The following is a 20,983-nucleotide window of genomic DNA, read 5'->3' as shown; positions in this document are numbered from 1 at the left end:
TGTTTATCCCTTGATTCTAATTCTCTGCTAAGATTTCTCCGTAATTCGAGGGCTATTAGTAGCGTATTTCTCGAACTAGAATGATTTGGACTTGATATTCATGAAATAATTTGTGGATCTTCTTGAAGTATTTGATTATCAAGAAGAAATTAGCATATTTTGATCTCTTTAGAGTTTACAAAATATTGGAGATCTTGATTTTTATGAATACCCAAGAGTTTATGATTTCTGAGATTTTGATCTTTAGAATAGTGAAGAGTGTATGGGATTTCTGAGATGCCTCTTTAAGAGAATATATTACCCTTTATATAAGCATAAATTAAAATTTAAGTGGAACCCAAACTAAAATTAAACTCAACTTGTAGAGTCCTACAAAATTTCAATGTATACAACAATATTTCATACTAACTGAATCATGCGAATATAGTATTTAATTGTAACTGTATGTGTATGTATTTGTGACCAATTGCATATGTATGCATGTGTTTTCATAATAGAATTCTAAGGACAACGGCGACTTCATTTATGGTTTTGCTGAATCCATCGGTGACCTCCTAAAATTGGAACCAACTTTCACTTAGACATATTAACTAAGCTTTGTTCATTTTAGACAACTTATGTCAGGCCTAAATGTGTCATTTTGACACTTTTCGCTGATTTGACACATGATTTGTATTGCACGGACATCTGAGCGTGTGAAAAGATTTTTTTGTATAATATATTTTTTTTCCTTCTTCTTCTTCTTCACTTTTTCTCTCTTCCATCAACTACACCTTCCACCACCACACATCCACCATTTATCGTCATCCACCCCTCTTTATTACCACCGGAACCATCCATCTCCTTCATTTACTTTTTTCTCCACCAAGAACCACCAAATTTCCACTCTTCTAATTCATCTGTAACAATAATTCAAAAAAATTAAATCTGGATCTAAAATAATTTTCAATGAAACCTCATTTTCATATATCCACAACTTGAAAATTCTTATTGAATAAAAGATACGTAATTAATTTTATTAAGTAAGGATCGGGAGAGTGTGAAGTTGACTGAAAAATGAATGAGTTGTGCTTCGAATCTGCGAAGAAAGGAGCATTTTTATTAAGATCTGGAGAATTCTCATCTTCAAGAAGACGTTTCTATGCCTGTTTTTCATCTTTGCCCTTGAATCTTTTCAAAAGTAAAGTTTCTCAAAAATAATTCCCCAAAAAAAGTTGGAAAAAATATTGAGTGCTAAATTTTGTTTGGAATGAACAATAATAGTATTCGTATTGCAATGCTTGATTTAAACATTGTTCCATCACTTTGGATTGAAGTATTTGAGATAGAAATTAGAAGACTCCATTAAAGCTCATTTGAAGCTTTTTGCAAAATAAGCCCAGAAATGATTTTAATAAAATATTTTTTACTTTTCTTTTTATTAAAAAATCGTTATTTAAAATTATTTGAACACAAATGACAAATGTCATCATTTCATTTGACATTTTACACGTCATTTCGCGAGTGTAAAATACACACACGTTATATTTTGCTGACTGTGAAAAAAGTGTCAAAATAACACATTTGGACCTGACATAAAGTGTCTAAAATGAACAAAGCTTAGTTGAGGTGTCTAAATGAAAGTTGGTGCCAATTTTAGGGGGCCACCGATGGATTCGGTAGATCCAGTAACTTTGACTCAAAACATGTATTTATGTTCGAAAATTTACTACATATGTAATTAATATTTTTTTCAAAATTCAGAATCAATGAATTCAAAATTGTAACACTGCCTTTGATATGGGTATAAGCAGAGGCCGACACCTCTAACGTACATTGTCGATCATTTGTTTAATTTTCTAATTGTTTTTGTTTCCAGGCTTCGTTCCATTCGATCTAGCTAGGTAGGCGTTGACCATGTAGGGACAAGGTCTAATCAATTGATCAACACAGAGTAAACATTTATTAGAGCATTTAGTTGGTTATTAGTCCTAACACATTTCTGTTCATGTAATTAGTATGGAAAACATAGTATAGACTGCGAGAGAACAAAAAATGTTTTCATGTGTATACTGTGTGCTCTATTTAAACAACTAGAGATGAAACATATAAGATAAGTCTTAGCTGCTATACAACTCTCAAAATATTGACTTTTCTATCAGGTAGCTACCTAGGATCAATATTTATCACCGTTCGGACTCTTCAACAATATTGATGGATGTGTATAAAATACTTCAAAAATAATGTATTTTTGATGAATCCGACACGAGTACAACAATATTTTTGTAAAGTCAAAGCAACATAACTTTTCACAGTCTTTTACACTTTCCTTCAAGTAAGTGAAAGGTGAAATATCCGCTCCCATCTTGTTCCGAAATCCTGCAAATTGCTCTTTTTAGTGCTTTAGTGTGAATATAACCTAACCGTTGCTTTGATGAAACAAAATGTGTCGCAAGCTATCCTTAGCAACCTCTTCTGTAACAGAGTGATATTTCATCTCTATATGTGTAGTTCTAACATGTAAAGTTGGATTAACTGTCATATATAATGCACCGAGATTGTCATAGAACAATATAACTGCGGTCTTCATGTACATATCGTAGTCATTGAAATTTTGTTGGATAAATTCATATTGAATTTTTAATTAAATATTAAATTCATGATATATCGATCAAATTAAATTTTAGATTAATAAAATTGAATTAGTGTTTAAGTTAAAATTATATGATTTAAATGAAATCTAATTATATTTGGGTCAATTTGTTAAGTTGACAAGACGAGCCCAATCCATGATGTTCAAGCCCAAAGTTCACTAAAATTACTTGGAGACCAAACCCCCCCACCCTCTCCCCCTCGATACGCTCAAATTATACATCCTTAAAGAAATATAACGCATCGTTGTCAAATATAGAACCCAACTCAGTTGAAGTCCAATCCCATAGGGAATAAGGCGAAAACTAAGCCGTATGTGATTATTTACTATTAGTTACTTATTTCCGGAAGAAAGAAAAAAAGATTGGAAAGATTGAGATATTTTTCTGTATCAATTTGTAATTTATAACTTTCAACAATATTACTCAAATTGAGAATTTATAGAGAAAATAACTAGGATTGTGTTCACTAAGATTGTTTTGACTGAATTTGGGTTAATACAAAATTTCACCTTGTAATGCTAGTATATTAGTAAACTCATGCTACATTTAATTATTTCTCAATCAAATTAAATGCATGACACTTTTATTTCTTTCTAACTAAAAATGTTTATCTCAATTCAATGACATTTACTCTGAGTCGGTTAATCCTACTACAACATCAACCATTAGACGAGTTCTAATTCTCGAATCATTGTTATTAACTCTTTTTCCAAGTTTCACACTTTTTTACTCAAACAAGACAAACCTAGGACAGGTTTTAATGTTCACAATCATTAGAAATCGATTAATACAAAAGAGTTAATAAGATATACAAGCACAATACAAAGTTCATTCCATAACAGTCTTTTTTTAGGTCAAGTCGTCATGAATTTCAAAACCCTTGGTTGTGGGGTTTAGTCACTCATGATAATTGAATTAAAGAATATAATTGCATTCATTGAATAATAATTCACTTGCAAAGGATAAAGGCAATCACAAGCTTATTTAAAATTAGAAAGCTGGCACTTCAAAGTGTGTCTGACGATTAGCCCCATCATATGTGTGACAGTCCATCGCCGGTGCAATCTTGCTTTGCCATAAGTTGTCTAGGAAAATCTTAAGTGACGGCTTGCCTAACGACCCATCGCAGGTGTGACGGTCTGTTAGGTGGACCGTCCTTAAATCCCTTTTGGAGGCATTTGTACCTATAGAGCAAAAATATTAGGACACACGAATACAAAAAAACACACGCAAAAATTGAAAAATTTCAGTTACAAACACCAGTGACGAAGCTAGTTGACTGACCATCACATATGTGAAGGATGTCAGCTTGGGCGTTAGTGGTGATTAGCCAAGAAAAATGACCTATGACGGCATGACACCGGATTCAATATGTACTAGCGTGGTATCCGATCCAACAACCACAATCACAATCACAATGAATAGTTCACAAACTTGCACAATCAAATATCCGGTTCATTGCATGCAATTGATCACAATAGTCATTTCATCAAGTTCATTACATCTTTCCCTAGTCACATACATGCACAATACTATCAATTGCAGGCACATATAACACAAACAGGAAATAAACCATCACCTACTACGAAACAAGCCTTAAGAACTCTAAAGAACTAGAGCTTTTCCTTTTTCCGAAGTCCTGACTCGTTCTTGATCTAAAAACAACAAGAAATACAATGAGTCAATGCACAATGACCTACAATACTCAGATTATACCAAAATCCTAACCCTTTGCCACTTTCATGATCATCTCACCCAACTAGAGCTTTCCCCCATTAATATCAGTCCAAAACTTCCCCCTAAGAGAATTCTCATAGATTCTAAAGTCTAGGAATCAAATTACAAGTTAGAGGAATGATTAACTTACCTTTGACAAAGAAGTAGGTGAAAAACTAAAAAGAGCAAGCCTTAGGTCGCCCTTTGCTCTCCAAAAACAAAGTTTGCAGAAAAATAACGTTTTTAAAACTTTTTCGCTTTTAATCTGCGCCTGCCTGCCATGGCGACACCAATCCCGCCATAGCAGAAATAATTTCGCCATGGCAGGTTGCACGGAGATAAACCCGTAACTCGCATCCCAAATCCCCATTTCGCAACACACCCTCAAATCATGATGTTCTAAAATCAACCCTTCACGCCAAAATTAATTACGAGAGTTCTACTCGCCTGAATTCGATTCCGTAAAGTTGTACAGGCTTCTTAATGTCTAGCTATCAATTCAACCGACTGAATTCATAATTAAATCACCCATTCGTTATCGAATCACCCCAGACCTCACTTGACTCAGATTTCGTCCATGTCTGGCCTAGGTTCAAAATTTTTAAGTTACTATTCAGAAGTTTTCTGGCCCAACTATAACGACAGGATAGAATAGCTCGTTACAGAATCAAGTAAAACATAGTTAACGTCACATAAAAGGAAATCACAAAAGAAATATCTCATCTTGCTCCAAGTATTTCCGCTGCCAAAGTAATAAAGTTTAAAGTAATTTTCTGAGTGCTCAGGAGCCTGGGACAGAGAAACAACACGCTACCATCTTCACCACTGCCAACGAGGTGCTAGTCATGCTTAGTAAATCAAATTAGGCTCTTTCAGATGTATCAACTGGTATAAATCAATGTTTGGATTTCATTTTTTGAAGTTCGACATTCTTCTATGGTTTGTCTTTCCTCCTTGAATGATAGGTATAAATTGCAATCTGGTCAAGCCATTTTGCATGTGTATCCATTTTACTAGTGCGGGAATATGAGTAACATAGCCAATAACCTTTAATCTCATATAGTTGGACTATGGACTCAGCCAAAAATATATACTGCTTGAGTGAATTTTTTTTGAAGTTAGCTCGGGGTCCTGCGAATTGATATCTTCATTGACGTGTTGGTGGCTTTTCATAAGCTGGTGATTTTCGAAATGTAGATGGAGAGAACTAAAAATATGTAGGTTGTGTGTTATAGACAAGATAAGTGGTAGGGTTATAAGACGGTACTGCATAATTATATGTCAGTAAGAGAGATTGATGTCGAAGTGCTTACTATATGGGTGTTTGTTATTGAAGTGGAGATGGAGGTGTTTGGTAAATTAAAGGAGCTGTCGGTCCATGTGATGTCAATAACAACATTCACTTCTTCTCGTCCCTGTTCTCACGGATCCCACCAAATTTTGAAGTCTTATTAGTTTCTTGTAACACCTCCAAATTTGTGTATGCCATTTTTTATGCATTATTCCATTGATGATGTCGAATAGCTTGCAAGCGTAGAGGGACCAAGGGCACTCGCCAAACCAGTGAGAGCACCAGATTGCCTTTTTTATTTGAGGGTGGACAAACAAATATATAATCCTTCTTTAGGTATATATGTACATATTTTTTTCCGAAGTTAACATGTGCAATAAACTCTGTCAATAGGTAATGTCCTAAATGGGTAAGTTGTAAATATACTAAATTAAATAGGGATAATGAATAAGTACCCCTGAACTATGAAAGAAATTTCAGCGACACACATTTACTTAACTAGTGTACTATTATTCCCCCTCTTACCAAACTCATTTATTTGCATTTTTGTATATCTTTTGTGCTGACGTAGCACCTTCAATCAAGTAAGTTTGTCGTGTTTGTCCCACGCGTCAGCCATATCAGTAAATATATTTTTTTAACAAAAAGTATTTTTTTAAAAAGTTTTTAATTCTTCTTAAATCTTCTTATTTTATTTATCTTGTATTTAAATTAAGTTAATACATGTAAAAAGATTCCTTGTATTTAAACTTTTTTTAATTTTTTTTTTTTACTTTCATTCATTGTTTTTTCTTTTATTTTTCTATTGATTTTATTTACTCTTTTTATTTTCTTTGTTTTTCCTTTTTATTTGATTTCAAATTTAATTCCAAACACCTGATATTTAAAATAAGTTAATTTCAAATTGATATCAATATAAGTGGAAAAATCAAATAAAACATAAAAAAATTAAAACATAAATATTTTACATAGAAAGAAATGGAAATTATTAAATATATATGTTTTAATATCAATAATTATGTGTACTAACTAATTAAAAAGTTAGCAATTAAAAAAGGATATATGTCCAATTTTTTCACTCATCACTTGCCTTTAAAAGGGTGTGCACACCCTCTATGCCACGTCAACTTTTAAAATATATTTATTCCGTTTTAAAATAGTTAAGAGGACAAAAATTTCAGTCATAGATATGGAGATAATTATGCATTATCCCAAACAAATATTTACAAAATTGTTCTAGATAAAATTTGAAGTCTAACGTGTTTGGTGACTTATAATTTTCGAACAGTTGTGGTACAGAAACTAGATACACACTATCAAGGAATGGGTGTTGGTCATCAGATGGTTGATATTCCTCTATCTTGTTCTCTTCGGTTTGAGCTTAATTAGGAATCAAAAATCTTTTATTAGGGAGCAATTTGACAAATCAAGATGAGTTTAATATATAAACGGGTCATTAACCAAGTTAAACTAGGATGAATTAAACTATTTAATTTTTGTGAGTCAATATTGCCATACGTAAAGACAGAGGAAGAGCATGGACAGTCACAGTACAATAGACATTATAAGGAGCATGATCGTGTGTCTTCTCATCAAAAAGCCGTGAACATCGGTCGTCTTCTCTTGTGCTGCATTTTTGTTTTGTCATTTCCGCATCTATTAAATGTTACAATATGCTCCCTCGATGTTCTCTTCTTTGCTTTGTCAATCTCAAGTTCCCTACACAAATAAAAACCTCTCTTTTCTCTAAACTTCTACTTTATCAATTCCCAAATTACTATCACGTTTGTGGTGGGATGAATAAGGTCTTTTCACCTTTAATTAGTCGTCTTGACTCTAAAATTAGAGCTCTAGGTATTGAAAAAATCATGTTAGAAAGCGTGTCCCATTTAAATGGACCTTATGCGACTTGAATTTAGATTAGGAGAAAATTTCATATATGGCAAACCTTTTAAGCATAATTACTCCATATGGGTATAGTTTCTCAAATTACTTATAATGGCAAACATAAATTTGTCATTATACAAACGATGTAACGAATTATACAAACGCTGTAGCGAATTGTACCCACGAATTATTTGTATACCCAAAATATACAAACATTGCGAATTGTAATATTGTACACGAATTGTATAGCGAAATATATAAACGCTATACAAAAATTGTGAATTGTATAACGAATTATACAAACACAATACACGAATTGTATAGCGAATTATACAAATGTTATTGTATAGCGAATTATACCAACGCAGTACACGAATAACGAATTATACAAACGCAGTACACGAATTGTATAGCGAAATATACAAACGAATTATAGCAAATCTCAACAAAATATACTCACAAAGGGTAATAAAATAAAACTATACTCATATGAAATAATAAACTAGTAATATTTATCATCTCGTGTAATTTTCCCTCTAGAGGGATTAATCAAGAGCCCAATGTGATTACTAGAAAAAAAATGAAATTAAATCAAGAAGAAAACTCCCGAATTAAACCGTCTCTTTTTTTCTTTATTTCTTTTTCTCCTCTGGCTACACTAGGAACAGTATCACACGCTGTGTAGTATTACATAACAAAAAAGATTTAACTTTATACTATCAACTAACGGTGTAAAGTAATTTTTACATTATTAGTATATTACATGTAGTAATTTGTTCACTTATTCTTTTAGGTTTCTAATTTGAACGATTACTTGTAATTAATTCACTTTTAGGTAGGAGGATAGAGTAAATATCATTTCATAAAGTTAAAACATGAATTGTTACAAAAATGGGTTAGCTATTATGGACTTATGGACAATAACACCTCCTAGTTATGCAATTGTTTGTTAAGTTACTACTTTTTTTCCGCACGTAAAGAGCGTGGTAAGTACGTACATATAGTAGAAGATAGGTATCGTCTAATACATCTTTCTATTAATTATTTTCTTCATATCAATCTTTCTGATAATATTTCAGATGGTTATTCAACTTTGAATAATTAACTTAGAAAGTCACTCAACTTGATTTTGACAACTCAAAATGGCTTAATTGTGTTTTATAACCCAAAAGGCATTCAACTATTGATATTTTGCTTAGAAAGTCATCCAACTAATTTAAACAGTTTTTTCATTAAATTCTGTTGGAAATGTAATTTTTATTTCAAACCAAATTTTTAAAAAATAATAAGATATTCATTATAATTATTTTATTGAATCCGCTCCAATTATTTATTTATAAATTCCCTTTTCCCCTTTTTTCTAGTTTCTTTCTCTTTTTCGTTTCTTTTATATCGGAATTTTTTTTCTTTTTTTGGAATATAAATTTTAATATCACATTTTCTTAGTATGTTACAGATTTGATTGGTGAAGTAAATGGGTCAATAAAATAATTTAAATAGGTATCTTATTATTTCTTAAATATTTAGTTTAAAATATGTTATTTAGAGATGACTTTGAAGTTTTGATGATTTACAAACTTTGGAATCTAATGAGGGACCAGATTTCAGGAGAGACTAAGAGTTCTGTTACATGAAAAAGAAAGCTGTAAAAACTGCTTTGCAACCACTGCCGCTACTGCACTGGTTGGTGCGCGTCTATTTGTAGAGCAACAGACTCTTAGCCAATGACATTGCTCCAAAGGTTTTGTGTCCAACTTATATAAGTCTCTTCTCCAATGACACAATCTAGTTTTTTGTATTCTTGAATTTCACAAAAATAAAAGTCATTCTCTCAAGAAATATTCGCTTGAAGAGCATGAGACCTAATAGAGTTATCTTCATTCTTAATTGTTTTTAGGTTTTATATTTCTGTGCTTATCATCTATAGATCTATTCCCGAGTTATAAAGAAACTAGATCATTCTGGAGTTTACTGAGTTGTAGCTATAGTTAATTAGCTATGTTGAGTTTTTAAATTCTAGATCGACTAGTGTTGGTTAGTTTAGTGGGCAATAGAGTTGTTGCTTGGATTTCATGTAATAGAGTTGTTACAGTAAGGGGAAGGGATTAAGAGTTTAATTTCTAGGTTGCAAGAATTTATAATCTGAATCTTTGCTCCTTGATGATAATGGAGTTGGGTTGAACGTTTGTGAGACAAGTCGTGGTTTTCTCTTACCTTAAGCAAGGGGGTTTCTACGTAAATTCTTGTGTGCCTTATTTTAAGTCTTTTACTTTCCGTACTATTCTTATGGAGTCGAGAGACCTAATCCGTTGACGTGTGGTGAGCACATATAAGTTATCAAAATAAAAATTACATTTCAATAAAATTTAATAAAAAAAATTATTTAAATTATTTTGGGTGACTTTCAAAGTAAAATATCAATATTAGAGTGATTTTTGGGTTATAAGATAAAATTGAGTGACTTTCTAAATGAACTACTCTAAGTTGTGTGATGTTTGATAATAAAACAAATTTGAGTGACTTTCTAAGTGAACCATTCAAATTTGAGTGACTATCTGAGATATTAACCCTTGAAGTCATTTATTTATATTCAATTTAACTCATGGACAGGAGCGTCCACCAGCTTGAGGCTAGAAGGGTTCATCCGAACCCCCTTTAGCTGAAAATTAACTATTTAATTATATATAATTAAAATTATTTTTCATGTATATATAGTAGATGTTGTACTCCCTTGACTAATTTGTATATTTACTTTTTTATATTTTAAACTCGCTTAGTGAAAATCTTGACTCTAACACTGCTCGTGGAAAGAAATTACTCTACTAAAGGTTCGGTTATTGGTCTTTCTTAGGAGTGGAAAATCAAACCCAATCCGTCCAACCTACCCAACCCGTTTAAGTTTGGACGGGTTAACAATCCATCCATTTCAACCCAACCCATTCAACCCGTTAAAAATTGGGTTGATATTTAATCCAAATTAGCTCATGAGAAATATTATCAAATATTTTTTAAAAATTTAATATTTTTAATTTGATATGTTATATATAGACATAATAAAGAAAAATAATAATATTATTAGGTACTAAAATATTTTAAAAGAATAAATAAGATAATTAAACTTAGTAAAAATTAGACCGGGTTGGGTCTTGACCCGTTATGTAATCCATTACCTAACCCGTTTTGACCTAACCCATTTTGATTCAAGCAAATTTGAGTTGAATTGGGTCTTGACCCATTTATCATCTTGACTTAATATGACCCATCCAAATTTGACTCAACCTGTCCAATTGTCACTCCTAATCTCGCTCCCCCACACTATCCCCCCTCAGTAAAAAAAGCTATCGAGAATCTTGAGAACCTTTTCAAATATTTATTTTCACGAAAATATTGCGAAAGAAAAAAAATACTTCATTCTTTTAGAGTCTTCTATTAATTTCAATGTTCTAATCAAATTAATTGTTCTTCCGAAAATCAAGTCATAATGAGGCCAAGTTAGAAAGATTAGAATTCATTAGAATCGCGTTGAGGTGCTCCACTGCTTGTTAGGAGCTAGTATATAATTTTCTTCATTTCTTCCACTTAGCTATTGGAGTTGGTTAAATGATTAAGCAGGAAGTTGTTAGTAGCAAGTTGTTAGTTAGTTATCTCGATTAGTTGTTAGTTAGTTAACTCGATTAACAAGTTAGTTAATTAATATGCCTGATGTGCATATTGTTAGGTGGTTAGATTAGCCTTCATCTGTGTATATGTACAACATCACATTCATTATGAGCATTCAGTTGGAATGAATGCAAGATTCAGTTCTTCCCTAGTTTCTCTCTTCTTTTCCTAGCTTAATTTCTTCATGGTATCAGAGCTGTGAATCGAGATTCGATTTAATTTTTTCATCATTCCGCCATTGTAGATCCTTTGTGAAAGTAGAGGAGACGGTAAACAATGAAGATTCAGCAACGACTGCAACTGCAAGGCCAGCTGCTGAAACCCTCGAAAGCATTGAAAAAAACAAAACCATCAACTATACCTTCATCCATCAGACACTCTTGGATGCATTCTATCCATAGTACAGCTCACTGGCATAGAGAATTACTCATTGTGGAGTAGACCTATTTTGAATCTTTGAACAAAAAGTAAGGTTGGATTTGTGCTGGGAACTTGTAAGAGAAGTGATTATGAGTTGGAGTTAGAAGAACAATGGGAAAAGTGTAATTATTTTGTTCTCGCATGGATAATAAACACAATTTCTAAGGTGTTACTTAGTAAAATTGTATATGCTGATGATGCAGCTACAATGTGGAGAGATCTCAAGGAGAGATTTGATAAAATCGATGGATCTAGAATCTATCAACTTCATAGAGAGATCTACACTATACATCAATGTAACTTGACTATTTCTAGATATTTTACAAAGTTAAGACTGTTGTGGGATGAGTTTGATGCATTTGTGCCTCCACCTTCATGTAATTGTGACAAATTGAGAACCTATGTGGATCATCTAGCTTATCAAAGGTTATTTACATTTCTGATGGGATTGAATGAGGTCTATGGTCAGGCACTAAGTCAAATTTTAATGATGACTCCTTTATCAAGTATTGGTAAAGCTTATGCTATGGTTATAGAAGATGAAACCCAAAGGACAACTGCAGATGTTAATTCAAGGAAGGAGGTATTAGAATCTACTGCTCTATATGCAAAGAAGGAAATTTTTTAAAGGAATAATAATGGAAGGTACAATCAAACAAAGAAGAAGAATTGGGATCAGATTTGTGATTACTGTAAGCTACAAGGCCATGTCAAACTAGATTATTATAGGTTGAATAGATATCCATCTGATTGAAAGTTTAAGAAAAAACAACCTGAGAAATATGGATCTGGATATATCAGAATATGTCAGAGAAAATACAGGGAATGCAGGTTGGTGATAGACCATATAAAGGCATAGCAAATCAGGTGAGAGATGATCAAGGAACAATGAAGACAGATGAATTTGCACCAATTCATAGGCAGGAAAGCTTTCAAGGACAACAGGTTTACTAGATTCATCAAATATAGTAGCTCAACCTACTTTTACTCCAAGGCAGTATCAACAGATCTTGCATATGATAGACAAGGAAAAAACAAGCACATCAGACATTCATGTAGCAAACATGGCAGATATAAATGAATATATTACTAAACCTATCAATACAACACTTTCTGTACATAATATCTCAAAGGAGTGTTGAATAGTGGACTCAAGAGTCACATGTCACATGACTTCTAAACTAGATAGATTGAGTTATACTTCCAGCTTTACAAATTATGTGGATAGAAAAGTGCATCTGCCAAATGGAGAAATAACACCAGTCACACTTTGATAGTTGTAGAACACCTGGTGGTGAATTATTAGACAATGTCCTGGTAGTTCTTGCATTCAAGTTTGATTTGTTATCAATATCCCTATTAACAAGACAATTACAGTGCTAAGTTAACTTCTTTTTTGAGTTTGTTATTTTTCAAGACCTCTCTAGTGGGAAGGTGAAGGAGATTGGTAAAGAGCTAGAAGGGCTATACCATCTACCTATTCAGAAATCCCATGGAGGAGGCATGAGTCAGGAGTTCATATTGATGGCACATGGTACTGATTTGAGTTGTAATAAGTTGTTATGGCATAAAAGGTTGGGACATTCTTCAGCTAAAGTACTCAATAAATTGTTATTATCAGCAGGGGATGTACATGATGTATGTAAGAGTTGTCCCATATGTCCACTAACAAAGCAAATTATATTAGTTTTTCCTTTAAATTTGTCTAAAACTAGTGATGTCTTTGACTTGATTCACTTGTATGTTTGGGGACCATATCATGTGGCAATACAAAATGGTTACAAATATTTTCTAATTGTTGTAGATGACTATTCTAGAATGACATGGGTATATTTGATGAAACTGAAGAGTGATGTATTTCCAATCTTGAATTCTTTTTGTGCCCTTGTTCAGACTCAGTTTAATAAGCATGTAAAGAAAGTGAGATCTGATAATGGAGGTAAATTTTTTAACATTGAGTATAATGAGTTCTTTAAAACTCATGAAATTATTCATGAAAGCAGTTGTTCCTATACTCCACAGCAGAATAGGGTAGCAGAGAAGAAGTATAGACATGTTCTTGAAGTGTCCAGGACACTTAGATTTCTAGGACATATCCCTATTAAGTTCTAGGGAGAATGTGTTCTTGAAGCTGTGTATTTGATTAATATGCTGCCAACATTAGTGTTGAAAGGGGAAGACTTCATATGAGACATTTCACAAGGTAAAAGCTAAGCTCTTGATCATTTGAGAGCTATTGGATGTTTGGAATATGTCATTAGGCTACCTAAGGGTGACAAGTTTTTCCCTAGAGCTGATGATTTTGTGTTCTTGGGTTATTCAACTACTCAGAAAGGGTATATCATGTACTACTTGTGTAGCAAAAAGTTAGTTGTTAGTAGAGATGTTATTTTCAAAGAGGATATTTTTCCTTTTTAGAAGATGATTAGTAAGGACTTGCCTTTATTTCCAGATCCTAACCTGAACTCACAACACTGTGAGACTACTTTGGTGCCTCAGGATGATGATCTACTTGATATGGTAGTGCCTCAAGATGATAATCTAGTTGATTTGGTAGTGCCTTTTGACTCAGGATCAGACATTTTTTGAGATTGATGTACATGATGAAACTGTAATTGATGAAGATACTGCAAACATAAATGTACCTACAGATTTTACTGAACATGAGACTCATGATGTTAACACAACAACACATCTAGCTAATGCAAGTTCAAGAAAATCCCTCAGAGTGTCACAATCACCTATATGGTTAAAGGACTATGTGACACAAGTGTCCAATTTTGTTCAGCTCATTCACTTGATAAATATGTTTCCTATAAGCATGTAACTCCTACTTATGCAACTTAGTTATCTAAGTTTGCAACCGACATTGAGTCCTGAAGCTATGAAGAGGTTATAAAAGATAAAAGATGGATAGAGGCTATGAAACAAGAAATACAGGCATTAGAAGATAATGGGACTTGGAAGATAGTTTAGTTACCTGCTGGAAAATCTGTAATACGCTATAAATGGGTTTTCAAGATTAAATATAAAATTTATGGAGAGATAGATAGATTCAAGGTAGGTTAGTGGCTAAAGGGTATAATCAAACTGAAGGGATTGACTACCACGAGACCTTCTCACCTGTGGTAAAAATAGTTACAATTAGGTCTATTGTGTCATTAGCTGCAGTTGAGAATTGGGTTATTCATCAAATGGATGTTTTTAATGCATTCTTGCAAGGGGATTTGTTTGAAGAGGTGTACATGAAACTACATAAGCCTTCAATATTCAAGGGAAAAATTAGTTTGCAGATTGGTAAAGTCTTTATATGGCCTTAAACAAGTACCTAGACAATGGAATGCTAAGCTCACTACTGCCCTATGTACTTCAAGATATGTTCAAAGTCATTTGGACTACTCTTTATTCACTAAGGAGAAGGGAAATGGGATAGTGATTATTTTAGTATATATAGATGACTTATTAATCACAGGAAATGATGCTGCATTAATTGATGAAGCCAAACATACACTGCACAGTCATTTCAAGATTAAAGACTTAGGAGAATTGAAATATTTTTTTTGAAATTGTGTTCCTTAGATCGAGTAAAGGAATAGTGATGAATCAACGAAAGTATGCATTAGAATTAATCTCTGAAGTAGGTTTATCTGCAGGAAAGTCAACACTTACTTCCCTAGAGTCCAACATGAAGTTGATTAGTGTGGACTATGATGCTGGAATTGATACCACTGATGAGTTATTTACAGATGTTACTAAGTATCAAAGGCTTGTAGGGAAGTTATTGTATCTCACAAATATCAGGACAGACATTGCATTTGTTGTACAGTTATTGAGCCAATTTATGCAAAAATCCAAGATGTCACACTGGAATGCAGCTTTGAGGGTGATCGGGTATATCAAACTGGAACCAGACAAAAGTTTGTTGTTGAGCTCAGATAAGAAGTTTCAACTTACAAGATTTTGTGATGCGGATTGGGCTGCTTGTCCAAATACCAAACGATCTGTTACTGATTTCTTACTGAAGTTTGGTGATGCCTTAATTTCATGGAAGTCCAAGCAAAAAATACTGTTTCAAGGAGTTCTGCAGAAGCAGAGTATAAGTTTTTGGCCACTTTAACTACTGAGATTGTTTGGGTATCTAGTTTGTTTCAGGAATTGGGAGTACACCTTTCAACACCAGCCATCATTCATTGCGACAGTAAAGCTGCTCTACAGATAGCTGCCAATTCAGTATTTCATGAGCTTACTAAGCACATAGAAATTGATTGTCACTTCATTCGTGAAAAGATACACCAAAGTTTAATCAAGACTACTTATATTCATACCAAGGATCAACAAGCAGATTTGTTGACAAAAGCACTAGGTTGGCTTCAACATGATTTTCTGATTGGCAAGCTTGGATTTTTGAACTTGTTCAATACATCCAGCTTGAGGGGGAGTATTGGAGTTGGTTAAATGATTAAGTAAGCAACAAGTTAGTTAGTTATCTATATTAGTTGTTCGTTAGTTACCTTGATTAACGAGTTAGTTAATTAATCTGCCAGCTGTACATATTGTTAGGTGGTTAGCTTAGCCTTCATCTGTGTATATATGCAGCATCACATTCTTGTGATCATTCAGTTGGAATGAATGTAAGATTCAGTTCCTTCCTAGTTTCTCTCTTCTCTCCCTAGCTTAATTTATTCATTAGCAATATACAAAAATCCTCCCTTGATCCATACATCTCTCCATATACTTTAAAACATTTCTTTTCCAAAAGGGCAATGAGAATACCTTTCTACCAACAAACAAAGCTACAAACAAGAGCGTGTGTTGGGTACACCATTTGATTAATGTATTCAATTAATATAATTATACTTGTCACCATATTAACAAAATCAATAGAGATGTTTCTTTTTTTTTGAAAAACACAAAAGCATCTTCAACTACCCAATCATTAATATAATAAACTATGAATGCTGACTGCCCATTTCTTTTCCTTCTGCTATGGGTTGAATAATAGAACAAGTTGCAAAAGATTACTTTTTCCTGCTTAAGAGCTAACATATATATAAAGAGAAGTTACAACCTAGCAGTTGATCCACTAACTACTGAAAGACTAAGAAAAATTAGGAAGAGATAATTAATTAAGATATCTCAAAAAAAAAAAATGTATATATACAAAGACTAAATTAAATGTAAATGAACCTTTACACACAACCAGCTGGTCGCTGCAAAAGTTCCTTTTTAATTTCTTTTATTAAGCAATAAGCATCGGTAAGTATATAGGACCACTGTATTTTATATAATATTAATTAATAATGTCAGGGGAGTAAGGAGTTGAAAATCTGCAAAATCAGAAACCAAAGTTATGTACTAAGAATACTCCCTCCCCACTAATTAGAGTCGAATCCCAAATTTATAATTTACCTAACATTTAAAATTATATATTAAAAAATTATGATAGTGCCCAGAGGGATACAAACACTCGTTAAGTGGGTTTAATTTCTACCATTGGATCAAGAGTTTAATTTGTTATTGGGTTCCCAATACAAATTTCTCAAATTTAATAGAAATTTCAATATAAATACTGAAAAGTTACAGGATTCCTGGGAATTTCCATCCTAAGCCCAGCATTCGCCGCTGATCTCAATTTGTATGGCAGATTTTGACTAGACGTGGAGTTTAAAAAGACAATTTTTTTTTTAAATTTTATAATCTAATTAAAATAAGTCATAAATAATCATCTCATTTGGGACAAAATGAAAAATTAAAGTTCATTATATCTAAATTATAAATATTTCTTCTTTTTAAACTAAAAATGAAAGTATGACATATAAAATGAGACAGAAGGATTGGATTGGAATAGCATGTATATACATGATCATATATAGATCAGTTACATGCTAAGCTACATATCAAGCAAATTAAAAACGTAATTATCGGCATCATTATCTTAGAAGCTGCAAATTAACTCTATTGTGATTGTCAATTAAGTAGCCTTCTTCATGACGTTTAAGTCTTAGCTTCTCTAAAACTCAAACAACATTGTTTGAGAATTAATCGAAAAAGTATATATTGACAGATCAGCTTCCAGTTATACGTACAAAAAGTGAGTACGTGTACAAGGAGCCCAGCAGGCTCTTTGGCAATTATGTGGAGGACAAATTAAACACAGAAAAAAAGAAAGATTCAAAACTGGTGACCCCAACCAACACAGCTGTATGGAAAAAGAAAAAACCAACAGCTGTGTAGTACGTTAAAATCAAGGATCAATTTATCACATTTTTCAACATCAGATGCTTAAGCTTAGCATAACGTGTAACCTTGTTCATAGAAATGGCAAAAGTTCCACAAATAAGTTTTTTAAGAGATAAAATACTCCTAAAATCTTGTGACATAAAACAAGTCGATGTGGTCAAATGATTATGTTAAAATTAATTAAAGGTTTGCATGTAGCAGTTTTCGTTGGTTTTAATCCACTGATCCTATCTAGCTCGCAAGCATAACATTTGTCTCATGGTGCCCCTATTGTCATTTCTTATTTACTCTATATTCAGACGAATTTATCAACTGTAATTCATAATTAAGTGCTATGAAATGGATTCAAAATTTATAAAGAGTATGGGACAAATGTGTCTATAGTGTGTAATGCTACCTATCTTAGAGAGAAATTTAATTTGGTGACTTTATGCTGAGTTAGTTGTTTCGAAGTCTTACTTCTTCATAAGTCGTAATCATATATAGTACTACGAATGAAAGATCATTAGGAATAACTACACGAGAGTTTTTTTTTTAATTACTAATTAAGAAGGTAATTATTCATACAATATTATAATATCATATTTGATGAATTTTTAATTGCTTTATATAATATTCAGTATACTAAATATGATGTTTGGTAATTTGGTTATCATTTTACAAATTTGTATAAATAATAAAAATATGTATAAATTATAAGTTAATTTATATATTATGTACAAAAATAACTAAATTATATAACTATTTACTAATTTTTTTTCTTACCGTAACAAACAAAACAAGTCAGCATTGTCGATGTTAACTGGTTTCAAATAAGAGAAAAAAGAAAGAAATTGAAGGATAAAATGGATAAGGATGACAACTTAGTACATGAAAAGAATGGAACATGCATTGATTAAATAACAAATCACTCAATAGGCTTGTCTCTTTAATAGAAAAGAGATTTGCCTTGGGCTAATCCTCTCTATTATCCTCTTTTTAAATTTATTTTTTGCCCCCTCCTTCTACCACTAATTAATCAAAATCATTAACTCTTGACAAAAAAAAAAAACGAAAAATTTACAACTATATACGAAATATTGGTCAACGTCATAGTTATTTTTCCATTGAGTTACTAACAGTTATTCCACATCAGCAAGAGTAAAACTCCACCAATTCCTCTAATGACTCTGGCTGAGGATCTGCATTTTCAAGCATCCATAGCAAATGTTCAAATAGAACAACTTCACATCCAACTGTAATATATTCTTCAGACTCTCCGGACCTTTCCACGAGTTCGCGAAATAGCGGATGGTCGATAACTTCGGAGCTCACCAGGTACCTGCGGCGAGATTTTCCGACATAGACTGTGTGCAAATTCTTGCCGGAGCAGTGATTTTCATCGTTAAAGGCATCGTCTTCTTCGGAAGAAGAATGATGATGTGTTGCTACGCCAGCACTGCCATTTACGCGGCCAATTTTGAAGGATTGCATTTTCTTCAGTACGGATTTCAGTTTCGTAAGCTTGCCTCCTTTAGCCATTGCTGTGTAAGGAGAAATGAGGAATTTTAGTTTTTTGAACAAGAAGGAAAAGAGTGAGGTTTGAGGAGAAAGTGGGGAGGAAGGTTCGGATATATAAGGGAAAGGGAAAGGGTAAATTTGGAAATGTCTAATGGGCGAGCAGTTACATGAGGCACTTGGGGTGGAAGGGGCCCCATTAATTCATGGGTACAAAGTTTGGGTCAGCCAAAACCAGCTGCGGCTTTCTGCCTATTTGAGAAGAGAACCTCCAGATTTTTTCGTTTTTTGGGAGTATGTGATTTTGCAATAATTAATTCCATATAAAATTTAAAGGAAAAAATATATATTTGACACATAGGTTAAAAAGTTAAAATATGAAAGTAGTACTCATTGTATATTGTGACTTGTGAGGTCCTTAGAAGTTACAACACATGTAAGAGTTTGTCTGACATTGTTATTGCGAGGCTAAAAATATTTAATTTGAGAAAAAAAAACTTTTGGAGGAAATTAGGGTGTTTGGTTAATAGTAAAATTACTTTTAAATGGAAGTAGAATAGTTTTTGCAATAGGGAAGAAGCTCAAAAATTTTGCTTCTTAAATATCGCAAATGCAGAAACAGAAAATTATTTTCCTGTTTATTGTTGTAAATTTTTGTACATAGTAATTTTATTTGTGGAATAATTTTTAAATTTATTTTTCTTTATATTTTTAATTATATTTAAATCATCATATTCATATTATATTAATATTTATTTTTTATTTACATATGTATAATTATCATTGAAAATTTAATATGTACAATTTAATTTAAATAAAAAATTAATTAAAAATTTGATAATAGATATTTTAAAAAATCTCTATAAAATAATTTTAATATTAAAAGTGCATTAATATTTTTCATAATTTGACTCCCAAAATTATTTTTTTTAAAAAGTTAGTCAATCACAATTTGCTGATCAAAAACATTTTCCAAATGAATTAGCCAAATACAATTTTTTTTTTAAAAAAATACTTTAAAAAAAAACTATTTTCAAAAAAGTACTTTTAAAAAATAAGCAATTTTTTACAGCAATGCCAAAAAGGTTCTAAACCTCAACGACAATTTAATTAAATTCAACTCAAATTAAATAAAAGGGGGTGGGGTGGGGTAAAAAAAACATATGTAAGATTACATTCCTAAACTAAGTTGTGCAGACAAGTTTGGGATGAATTCTTATGTCTTTTTTTTTAATTTAAAATATATATTTTTAGTCATATTGACATGAAAAAAATTACATCTTATAACAATTTTTGAATATCTAAATTCAATTGAAAATATTGAGTTGATCCTATTCAATTAAACTTTAAAAATTAATTAAATTACTATTGATAAACAAAAATATCACATAAATTGAGAGCACGGAAAAAAATAAACAGGGAATTAGGACTTAGGTTAGTTGTAACTTGGAAGTGAAGATGACTCACCAACTTGTAGCCAACGTTCTGATCCACTAATGAAAACATAATTTTGAATATGATCCCAATTCCCATCCATAAATTGGGGGTTTACTGATTAACTGACCATAACTTTGACCTCAGCAGTAATACTTACAAGAAAAAAAGTCATGTGTGCAAAAAAATTAAAATACTTTTCTTT

General features: G+C 32.2%; 1 protein-coding gene across 1 annotated transcript; it reads right to left on the bottom strand.

Annotated features, from left to right (window-relative positions):
• Positions 1 to 18,714: 18,714 nt before the first annotated feature.
• Positions 18,715 to 19,441, bottom strand: LOC129892295 (auxin-responsive protein SAUR78-like). The gene has a single exon (XM_055967861.1). The coding sequence runs from the start codon at positions 19,366 to 19,368 to the stop codon at positions 18,979 to 18,981; it is 390 nt and encodes a 129-aa protein (XP_055823836.1). The 5' UTR covers positions 19,369 to 19,441; the 3' UTR covers positions 18,715 to 18,978.
• Positions 19,442 to 20,983: the final 1,542 nt, after the last annotated feature.

Source organism: Solanum dulcamara, chromosome 6 (assembly GCF_947179165.1).
Source record: "Solanum dulcamara chromosome 6, daSolDulc1.2, whole genome shotgun sequence".
In the NCBI taxonomy this organism is placed as follows: Eukaryota; Viridiplantae; Streptophyta; class Magnoliopsida; order Solanales; family Solanaceae; genus Solanum; species Solanum dulcamara.
The sequence above is the reverse complement of the archived record's forward strand: the minus strand, read 5'-3'. Positions and strand labels throughout refer to the sequence as shown.